A 12366-nucleotide genomic window follows, 5' to 3' on the forward strand; every position below is an offset into this window, starting at 1 on the left:
AACTCTGAAAGGAAGCTTAATTTTGCTTTTTGAAGGAAAAAATGGAAGTCTGCCCCATATTAAGAAATGCAAATTAAGCTATAAAATTCTGTGTGCCAAACTCAAGCATATGTATAAGGAACCTGTCCATATATTTATTTAAAGTTATATGCTTAGTAGTTGTTACTACTGAAAATTCATTCTCTCCCAATGGTGAAAGTATGGGAGGCAATACTTTTTGCCTTTAAAAGCCTAGCTTATTTATTAAAACCAGGGTATGATTATCAAGCTGAAAGCTCTTGACTCAAATCAACAGAGAGCAAACACTAAGAACATTTATGACAACTTCTGTTCCAGACATGTTTTGACTCTTTTGATGTAATTACTTAAGAAAATAGTATGATAAAATATCTAAAATACCAACCATTAAGCAGAGAGCCCACGTTTGCTACACTCAGTCTCCTCATGAAAGTGCAAAGGAAAATGTGAGCTCTCTTCCGGTGTGTCAGGGCACGTGTATGGTAGCATGCGGGCATGTGCTCCCATCCTAGCTTTGTATTTCTTGGTCTTTTAAGTCCTTGCCTGTGCTCTACAGTAGAGCAGAGTGGTTAGGAACCCAAGCCTCTGAGGGAGGAGATGCCTCAGCAAGTTACTTAACCTCCTTGAGTCTCACTTCCTCACCCATAAAATAAGGATAATAATAGGACCCCTTTCGTAGGATTGCTATAATAAAGTGCTAAGGAAATGTCACTTGTGCCCAGTGAGCACTGAAACCAATGAGCTGTTATTATTCCCCTTTGAAATCCATTCTAGGTTGAGGCTTTACTGATGTGCTCTGCATAGAACGTAGTTCATCAATTTGTAAACATATATACTTCAAGAAGATTAAACCAAAAAAAGAGATCCAGATATTTCCAGTGCTTAAATTCCTTGATCAGAAACTGGCAGCTTAGGAATTGGGACTGATAATTGCAGAAGAAAATAGTTAAAAATAAATTCAGCATTTATTATGTGCATGGCATTCTCCTAAGTACTTTAGTATTGTGAGTAATTGTATATTCCCATTATTTCATTTCGAAATGAAAAGATGAGGAGGGACTTCTGGATAAATGACTTTTCTAAAGTCAAATAACCAAGAAGTGGCAGAGATAGGCCTTCAAACTTACGTTCATACTTTTAACTATTACATCACATTTTGCTCCAACTTATTAGTGTCCTGGTGGCCCAAATCAGTGACTCTCAACTGATTTATGATTTAGTTTATCTGAGGAAGAATTGTGCATGGTTCTTTTTAAAATCTCCGCAAGTGATTTTACAGCTAGAGTTGTGAAACATAGATCTAAAATAAATGCAGCTTCCAACATTATTTAAAATCAGCTACCAACATAGAGAAAGGGAACAGTTAGGTCTTCAGAGACTGACTCCTTATCAATACTATCTAATGGCTAAAGTTATGCTGTCTTTTTGTGTCATTTGATACTCTAGTTCAGTTCCTCTTACGTGAAAATCTCTTCTCTCTTGACTTTTATGAAATCACCTAACCACTTTTCGTTCCACCTGTAGGCTATAGTTTCTCAGTTTTGTCAGCAGACATTTCTTCCACCTGTTTCTTAAGCATTGCTTCCCACAATGCATATCTTTCTATTCCCTTTGTTACTTTTGCTGATATAGTGTGTATACTATAGCCAGGGCTTCAGTGAACACAAACTTATGTCTCTGAAGTCTGTATCTCAATCCAAGGAATTCTAAATACACGTATCCTACATCCTATCGTACATTTCCACCTGCTAGTCTTATTGGCACATCGTTATATTCCCCACTCTCTCTCTCCCATACTTCCTCCATTTTTTGGTCTATCACCCACCATAACTGGCCTTCTGTAATAGGTTGTAAGACCATCCAGGATTGTAAACCCCACTAGGCACTCTCAGTCGTATCATTCTAAATCCTCTTATTCCCATCATTTCAAAAGCTACCACAGCTCACCCAGCTGCAAAAGCTGGAAACAGTCATTTGACGCCTTCATCTCCATTTCCCTTTCCATATAATCATAAGAGAAAATCTAAATGCTTGTAATACAAGGCTGAAAATTCCATGAGAATAAGTTTCAGATTTTGTTTAATGCTTTCTACCCAGTAACAATATTCTTGATAGTTGGTAGGTCATTAATAAATATTTGCTGAGTAGAATAATCATTGAATTGCTAATAAATTTATTGTTTGACTTGAAAACAAAGTTCTAGCTCTTCCAAATATGATACTTCCTTAAGCATTATTATTAGAAAGAAAGAAAAAGAAAAGCTACAGTATTTACTAAGATGTCACCATATAGAAGGTAATTTAATAGAAATACCCACATATATTTGATTCCTAAAATAAACTATCTCACAGCAACTTATCTCCAGATGAGAAAATTAAGGCATACTTAGATTAAGCAAGTTGTTCAAGGTTTCAGTTAGTAAATGGTAGAACTATGATTTGAGATAGGGTCTTCCCGAACCCATAGCCTATAATTTTTTACCACAAAGAAGGAAGGAATGGGGACTTCTTTCCTTATATACCTACATATGCATGATTATCAGAATCAATTTTTTAAAGATAAAAAACTCTCACTAGCGGATAGGGGTCCCCTTGGTCTTCTCAGTACTTAGTGATTTATCTAATCCATGGAAGGGAATCAGTAACAAGTGGGAAGAAGTATGGAAAACGACAGGAGAGGAAAGAGGTGGAATTGAACGCTTGCTGTCACTTTACTTCTGGAATTAGAGCTACCTGTTTTTGTAGGTCAAGTCAAAAGTACAGATGTACGATATTACATTTTTATAATTACTTAGACAAATTTGACTCCAATGCCAAAGAGAGTTAACCATCCCAGAAGGTCTTACAACCTATGATAGTATATAATAATTCATTGTTTAGCCAGTTGTGGTAGGTAAGAGACAAAAAAGGAGTATGAAAATATAAAAGGATGGAGAAAGAGACTTGGATACAGAATGATGAATACATCTACAGAAGGTAGTAAGAAACCAATGGATTTGTTTCAACATGTGTGGAGATATGGAAATCTATAAGGTAAGACTTTAATAACGGATTCTTCATCTTCCAAATACCCCAAACTCACAGATCCAAATGAAACTGCGTACTTTTTCTAAGGCCAACTTTCAGAGTTTTGAAAAATACAATCTGTTTCTGTTCTCCATCTCAGTTCTCAAATTTGCAAAACAAGATAGGCTTCCCCATAAATATCAAGAAATTGCACAGAAACAATTTGGAATTGTTAGAACCTCATACTTGCTCCTTCAGTCTGATTTTCTTGATGCCAGAACTGTCCTTTATAAATGCGCCACTGAATGCTTTTCACACAGAAAAAGAGCACAGTGAAGGCAAATACCTTATTTGCATTTGATAAATGAAGAAAATTAGGAATAAGTATAGCTGACCCAGATGGCAGCACTATTCTCCAAACTTTCAGTTTTACGATGCACTTACCACAGCCCATGAAAACTTCAACAATTTCATTAAATGTCATGAATGTAAAACTTATATGCTTACTAGCTAGGGGATTTCATTCAGTAAGTGAGTTTCAATACTTACTATGTGAAGACAACTTTATTAGTTTTTTTTTTAATACTAAAAAGTAATATAAGCTATGGCTACTGAACTAAAAGAATGTCTTTGTTCTTGCAAAGAGATAAGACATACACATGATAAATGCTAAAAAAATATTACTGGTACCAAGATCTTCTGTTCAACAGATGTGGTTCTTTGGGGACAAAAATGGAGACTTCTCTGGTTCAAAAAATAATAGATTTTATTGATGTTATCATGGGGGCTGAGTCATAAATGAATGGACATCCATGTCAAAAACAACTCTTTTATCCATGATATTTCACAGTCTGTTTTGAGTTATAGTCTTCCAATTCTAACATTAACCAGAGGGAGGATTCAAACAACTTTTATAAGTTTTGCAGATTTCCTTGTTTTTTTGCAAGTAGGAACCATCAGTTTTATTTCTTTAGAACATGTGATTAAATGACTGTAGCTGGCATCTCATTTGCCAGACCATGCCCTACTTTGGGAGGACTGCACTGACCCCCACTGTGTAACCATTTACTAATTTTGCTTCAACTATGGTGATATAGTATAAGCTCCATAAAGGCAGAGGTGTTGTACGTTTTGTTCCAAGAGTAGTTTCTGGCATCAAAAGAGTGGAGAGAAATAAGGAAGGGAAGGGAAAAGAGAGAGAGAAGTGTTGAAAGACTGTTCAAATATGATAGAAACATAGAATCTTAAGGCTTGAAAGTACCTGATGTTATCTCATCCAGCAGCCTCATTTACAGATTAAGAAATGGAATAGTGAAGAGGTCAAGATACTTGTCTACGGATAGTCCAACTAGCATTGCCAGGTCAGAACATAGGTCATAGAACATGGTTTCTTGATCCCATAAAAGAGAGTCTACTTTTAGGAAAGACTATAAAATTGGGATAAAGGATAGAAAATTGCCATGGAGATACAGATAGGACAGGGTGGAGCAGAAGAGAACAGATTTTTTTTTCTTATATACCAGAATTGTGTAAAAAGCATGTCAATCTTTGGAACTGGAGTAGGTAAAATGCACCAAAACTCTTGAACCATTGCTTTCAGCTTTCTGATTCCTGGTCTCCTGAGTGAATCTGAAGTGTAAAGTTGACCATGGAGTTTCTTTTATCAAACACATGGATGGCTTCCCTTCAGGTGGCCTCCAGTACATTCTTGTTAAATTCCTTGAAAAATGTGATTTACTAAGGCTTTTTTTCATGCCTTACCCAAGGACACATAGCAAGTGGAAGAGCTGGGATTCAAACCCAGACTATTCCACGTTCTGCATCTGGGCTGCAGAGGCTCTTCTTCCAGGCTCTCTGAGGGCCTCTCCACCCCCAAAAATGACTGCTTCTCAAACAGTGAAGGGCCAGTCTCCCAAGAATGTCTTCCTTTTATAAAAGCTTACATGCTGTATTACACATTCCTGCTCTCGTATATCTAAGTAACCATTTTTTTAAAGAGGGGTATACACTGGCCTAAAAATATGAGTTAGGCATTTATGCTGAGAGCACCATTGGCAACTTTAGTGAACAAAGCCCACCAACCTGAGCATCGGTGTGTGGGCAAGTCTTTTATCTTCTTTGGAGCTCTCCATATGTTCAGACATTCGCATCTGTAGCATCAACATGTCAGCAAATGCCAAAACATATACAGATTCCACATGTCAACTGAAGGAGTGATTCTTGACACAGGAATCTGCAGTGCAGATTATGGAGGCTTTCATTAACCCAGTGTATTATCCGTGGCTGTGTAATAGTGTTGCCTCAGATTTTGTGGCTTAAAACAACACACATTTGTTATGTCACTGCTTCTGTTGGTCAGGAATCCAGGCACCCTTAGCTGGGTACTGTGCTTCAGGGTCCCTTACAAGGAGGCAGGCAAGGTGTTAGCCTAGATGGATGTGTCATCTGAGGTCTGACTGGGGAAATATCTGCTTCCAAGTTTATGTGGTTGTTGGCAGGACTGCGTTCCTTCCGGTTGTTGATCGGAGCCTACTCATAGTTTCTTGCCAAATGGTCCTTTCCATCTGGCAGCTTATTTCATGACAACAGAGAAGGGAGGCTATAGGGTCTGTGAGTAAGGCAGAAGTTACAACCTTGTATAACAAACTCATGCAAGTGAGAGTGCATTACCTCATGCACCAACCTGCCTACTTACCATGTACTACCTGTGCCTCAGCACAAACCCTTACTCCAGGAAGACTGGTTTTCATGCTATGCTTTTTCCTCCACCTTTCTTCGCCTTCTCTACCCTTCCTCCCCATCCATCAAGGTCTGATATAAGCTACATATAACATATGAAACTTTCCTCTATCATGAACGCTCCTTCCTATAAACTTTGTTGTACACTTCAATAAAACATAAGAGCATATATATGATTTTGTATCACTCATCAGTTCATCCAATAATGATTTATAGAATTATGCCTGGATTTGTGGGTGATGTAAAATGTGATGGACACTACATTTGCTGTATTCTACTGGTTAAAAACAAAAGTTAGGTCCTGTCTGCTTATTTATACAACGATTACACATGGGAGTGAGGTGAGGATTATTGGGGACCATCAAAGACTCAGTCTGCCTCACCTATTAAATCAAAATGCTCTTTCTTGAAGTCTATGTTTTGCAACTTGTACCTAGACCCCAGGAATTTCTTATAATTAGGCAAATTTTAGAAACACCAAACTTGGGAAACGATGAAAGCTGAAGAAAAATGGATGGAAGTTATCAACATTGATTTGAGTTTATGAGAAATAGACTTCTGGAGGTTGGAGTTTGCAGCACTGCTTAATCCTACAGCATCACAAGGAAGAAATATCCAGTTCCACGTCTACAATGCATCCCCCACATATCAAAAACACCTCTGATGAGCTTTTTTATAGTTTCATCTGATAGAGTAAAATAGAATTATTACTGAACACTTTCAAATAAAACCTAGCTCACATACTGGCTAAATATAATGTTAGAATATGAATATTTTACAGGGGTACCTGGATTTGTCTGGGTGCGTATTAGACTCTCACCACTGAGAACACTACTAGAAGTAACACATCCCCTAACCAAAAGGTAATTCTGACACTGTCAAGTGATTAATAGGTTATTAATATTTGAGATACTAACTAGATAACCTACCGTTATCCAGAGATACTCTTTCGTTATTGCTGTTGTCTAGGTGGGATGGACGAGGGAAAATAGTTGCATTTTAGTACAGTAGTGGGCGATATTATTCTAGCCCACTTACCACCCAGCTTGAATCATTCTCAGCTTCACCGTCTGTGCAAGGAGAGCAGCAGTGGCCCTGCCAACCTCACAGAATTACTACAATAATAAAATATGATCATTTATTTTTATAGCACTTTAAACATGTATGGCGTTTTATACTTTTCAGTGTATTTTTATTATTTCAGCGCAAGCCAAAACAAACATTACTTATTTCCATTCTTGGACTACAGTGAAAATTATACAGACTTGTTGTCTATGTTTTACATTTTTCATCATGCTTGTATATTAGAGCCAGCCACTAATCAGAATGTATAGATAGCAGAAACCTGTATTTTTAAATAAGGCAGATATTTTTTTCCTAATGGCCTGTTGCATTTTCAGATTCTGTACTTTGAAGCAGTTATTATCTAATGCTTGCAGTATGAAAAAATAAAACATTACTTGTCAACCTGAATACTATGACTTATAGATGTGGACATATAATAACCATTGCAGATTGCATTTGGGAAACATGAATGTTCAAAGCACAAGTATAGCCTGCAGTCAGTATACTGAACAAAGACCCATTCATTTATTTATGCAGCTTACATCTTGTTTTATACCTTGGATAAGAACATACCAATTGATGACTGGATTATGGAAACCATCAGTGGTGATCGGCTTACTCATCAAATCATGGATCTCAACCTCGACACCATGTATTATTTTCGAATTCAAGCACGAAATGCAAAAGGAGTGGGGCCCCTCTCTGATCCCATCCTCTTCAGGACTCTCAAAGGTCTGAATCATGCCCTATATTGCCTTTCTTTTCCCGTGGGATTGTTGTGAAATCATTTTGGAGGCTGTGTTAGGAACTGTCCTACACCATCTCTGTTGGCAATATGATTTCAGTGGACATTCAAAATAAATTACAATGTACCTTTTTATGCCAAAGGCCAGCATTACAAAAGATCTGTTGTGTTACCACATTTTCTGCCATCAGCACAAGGCAGACATATTTAACTTGACTTTTTTTTTAATTTACAATCCTTTTGGAATTTTGTATTGATTTCATGTATATTGGTTCTATTTAAAATATAATTAAACCCTTTAGCTATTTTATGTGAGGAAATAAAAATTTTAAAGCGTTGAATTATGTGAATGTCATATGATTGCCAACTTTAAATTTCTTTCAGGAATTATTGTCCTTACATATTAAATGAAATTTTGACATGGCAAGACAGAAAATCTCAAACAAAATAAATGAATGTTTATTTTAAGGACCCACGGTAGCAATAATGAAAAAAAACAAAAACTTTGCACTATGCTTAGTAGAAGCACACTCTACATGCTTGGAAGTATAAAAATAATAGTTCAATTTAACAATAGTTGTTTGTTCCTACAGAAAAATACTAAGGTCCAAAAATAGTGACTACATCAAAATAATTTTCATATAAGTCCTTACTATTTAAGAACAGAGTATTATTTTCCTAGAGGACAAGTGACTTGAAGAGCCTCTAATATTTAGCAATTGAAAGTAATTCAAATGTTCCATTGCTGATATTTATGGTGTATATTTAGGCATGATATGTTCTATTCCAAAGAAGGATACTTGGCTCTTAAATTTGTGACTACATTGTGTCTATATATCTGGCTGTAAACTTGGTAACGTGATGCCAAACAACTAAAAAATTAGAACATGGTGACTGACATTTTCACTCAGTTGTTTTACATACTAAAAGAAGAGTCTTAGAATAACTCTATAGTCTGTGTCTCAATTCTCCTAGGAAAGGTGCCCTAATAACCAGTGGACATTTTAATTCTGGTGAGCAAGCTATTCAAAAGCTGGACTTGGTAATAGCTAACCTGAAAGGTTGCCAAGAGCACACAAACAATCATTCAGTTTAAGCATGACAAAGTAGAAGTTGGGAGGGAGGCAGGAAGAAATGAGCTGATCTTCATCTATCCTGGTTTTTAGGACTTGATGTCTAAATCAGGTTTCACTCCAAATGAGCAATCGAAAGGAAACTGGTTGTTCATTTTGTGAGAGCATGAAATGTAACTAGATAATGTTTCACAGAATGCTTCCTCTTTATCTATAGACAAGTGCCAAATTAATTTCATGATCTCAGTGTGTGCCAACTAGAGATCTCAGGGAGGGTTTAAGATGACTTAAGGCATCCATATGTATTAAGCAGCAAAGTGATGAGTTATCACAAGATTTATAAGCCCACACTGATAACCATCCTGTAGATTATTTAATGAACTCCATATCTCATTTGATACTATTTACCTTAAGAGCCCTGAACTTATCTATGAAATGATATTCACAACTGAGAACAAATTCAGAAATTTGTTATATGTCCTAATAGTCCACAAGAGTTATTCCTAATATCCTAATTTGAATGTTTAGTATTGTCTCTCCTAAGTATGTCATGTTCCATTTGATTAGTCAATTAGATTTTTAAACAAATGTTGCTCATATGGTAAACTAAGTTTCATATAGCTTGAATGCATTCTAAACTATTCAGACATATCAATCTTGCCCAACTTTTTCAATAATTGACATTGTACATACATGTATCATGCATGTATCTTACAGGTCACAATGACAAATATCCTAAGGCAAATAAATACTCATCATAAGAGATCTGATGCCATGATGAACTAAATCTGTACTAAAGACATGAAGTCATGCTATTGCTCTCTTAAGATTTTTAGTTTCCAAAGCTACTTTAAAACATAAGGCCTCTTCTGTTCAGAATGTAACTTTGTCTAACAGAGATAAAGGCTTACATATTGTCCTGAAACTGAGGCAACTCTCAGTAGTATACTGGGTAACAGGCAAGTATTTCATTGCAAACCATGCCCCAGGCAGGTGTCCCCAAGCTTCATACTTTCACAGTCAGTCTTTGCAAAGACAGTAGAAGCATTTGCTAGTAGAGACCAGAGTTTTGCCTTTTTGATTTTAGCCACAAGCAAGAGAGGTACAAAAAACATAATCAGTAATACTGGCTAATTAAAAGACATTTATAATTAAAAAGGGATTAAATTACCATACCCTATGTACATGCATATTATGTAGGGTATGTGATTCTTTCTTCGAAATATTAATTAAAAGAATCTTGAACTTGATTTTTCTGGCCACATAGGACTCTTGAAAATACCCACCTCCCTCCCCCTAAATGCTCCCTGTTAGGATACCCACACACTGCAGAACCCTTGGAAGATGGATAAGAAGCATGTCTATCTTTGCCTATCACACGGGTTCCCTCCAGCAATTTTCTCCATGTTGGCCTGTCATGTAATAGGGAGGAAGGATGCTCCCAGTGAGGCAGACCAGAGAGAATATCTGTGGATGCATGGAGTCACCTCCTACACACAAAGAAGCGGAGTCTTCAGCAGTGAAAGCACAGTAAATGGTCTATTCTCTGGGCCTCCTTAACCGTCGTTCTTAGCCTTGCATCTATCCCTTCCAAGGATAGAGAACTGAAAATTCTGGACCAGAATACCAAAAAGTTTTAGTCTTCAAATTGTTTTTGACAAAATAGCTGATTATCTGGCAGCAGCAATTAAAAAGTCAAGGCACAAGTTACAATACTTTTAAGCCATCATTTGTCTTCAATTAAAAGTAACTGTTAGAATATATTGATCCCAGTTGGGAAATACTCTTTAGTAGCTAACCTTTCTTGACACATTCAAAATTTCTGAAGTTATATTCAGCCAGATATGCTAAAGTAAAACAAATCTAGAAGATAAGAATGAGGATGAGACTGTCTATCATAACATATGTTTATTGTCACTTGCTTGAAGTTTTCTTAGACTGTAGAAAATGCATATATATGATTAAAGACCAAGGAAGAAGAGAAGAATGGAAATGAGATGATAGGTTTTCTGTCTTTTTTTTTTATATTCCAAACAGTTCTCCCCTAAATATGAGATACTGGTTAGGGTTGTTTCTGACTGCAAAACATTTACCTTTCCTGGACATGTGGTCACCTATGGTCCCGATGTATCTTTCCTCATTCTTCCTGGAGACCTGGCATGGCGTTCCCTCCAACATAGTGTCTTCCTCAAAAACTACGTTAGGATCTCAGTTCAAAATCCTATCCTTGTCTATAAACTACAGGTAATGCAGTTGCCCATAAAAGCAACTTTCGTCAACAACCTTCCAATACTGTAAAAAAACGAACTTTGAGAAGTCATTAGTAGTCTTCAGTGTGTAAGGGGAAGAAACTCAGCACAAAAATTCAGCTGTAATGACTAAATTAGGAAAGGTTGGGTTCTATAACCTGGTGAATTTAAAAATTGTCAAATCTTTCAGAGATACTAAGACATTCATAAAATTTCTTTAAAGCTTGTGGAATCTTAATATAATAAACACTCTTAGGTATATGATGTTTTCCAAAGAGTGACTCAGTATTCAAAGTCTACTGCTTATTAAGATACCTTTCCCAGTTATCCTTTTCATAGACTAAGTCTACATGGTATTTTCAACTGAAAGGAATTTTAAGTGATCTCTGGTTTAGAAATCTGTCCTTCTGTGACTTGACATTCATAAACCCTGTTCATCTGAAAAGGACTTTTGTGAACAGCATCATTGCTGAAGGATCTTGATTCTATACATTCTTCTAGACAATGATTTGTGCATCTTCATTTAGAAAAAGAAACTCATTTGCTTTATTTCTTGAACAATGATGATGGATTTGCTATGAGACTCCACATGTAATGAGAAACTGACTAGGTTATAGGTTACTGCTCATGAGAATACTAGTATAATTTTCCCTGTGTGAGTTCAACTGAGACATACACAAGAAGCAGATATAACAAGTGAACAGCCTATGTGTCAAATTTGAGTTCAACTGAGTGACTTAAATACGCCTAGAAGACTGAAAGCTCAAGGAAAATCAAAGATAGCCGGAAGAATTCTAATTGATGAGGACTCACAAAGATCTACTCTGGTCAAAATATTATATCACAATTTCTATGAAAAGCAATGATACTAGAGACTTACCTTCTATACAATTACACTTGGTTTTCAGAAAAGAAGCCCTCTTTCAAAAAAATTTAGAGATACTTTTGAAAGTTATTTTCTAGAACATTACTTATAACCCATCTGAAGCTGTGAACAAGTCAAGAATTTTCTTCACAAGGTCTAAAAATTTATTAGACCATTTAGATTAAAACACATTTGTGGTATTCTGTTATTTTACCCGATCCATTTGAGAATTGGTTAAGTTCTGTAGTTGAAAAAAAACTGAAGACAAGAAGACAGCATCTTTAACTTATTTAAAATGTATGGGTGATAATTAGTTGGGAAGCCCATGCATTTTTTTAACTGTTAATTGTATTTTTAATTAAGCTTACATGATGATCATTCTGAGTCTACGTTTAGAGGAATGTGACAATAACATTCTTAAGAATACACTTATACAGCAATAACTATTTTCAATTATTTTTTTCCTCTGTCTACTTACTTTATAGAAATAATCACATCAACCTTAGTTTCTTATCAGTTTTATTTCAATAGTGCTTTGGCCTTGATGTGAAAACTTGCTAACAAAACTGTTGATTTGAAATCGCAGCTTTCTTGCTAGGAAGTGTCA

At 36.1% G+C, this 12366-nt stretch overlaps 1 protein-coding gene across 1 annotated transcript in view; it reads left to right on the top strand.

Annotated features, from left to right (window-relative positions):
- Positions 1–12366, top strand: part of DCC (DCC netrin 1 receptor) — a 1164464-nt gene that overhangs the window by 1035005 nt on the left and 117093 nt on the right. Inside the window, exon 20 of the mRNA XM_036918577.2 lies at positions 7365–7559. Within this exon, the coding sequence (XP_036774472.2) occupies positions 7365–7559 (195 nt within the window). The remainder of the gene's footprint in view (positions 1–7364; positions 7560–12366) is intronic.

The sequence above is a fragment of the Manis pentadactyla genome, chromosome 6, assembly GCF_030020395.1.
Source record: "Manis pentadactyla isolate mManPen7 chromosome 6, mManPen7.hap1, whole genome shotgun sequence".
NCBI classification, from domain to species: Eukaryota; Metazoa; Chordata; class Mammalia; order Pholidota; family Manidae; genus Manis; species Manis pentadactyla.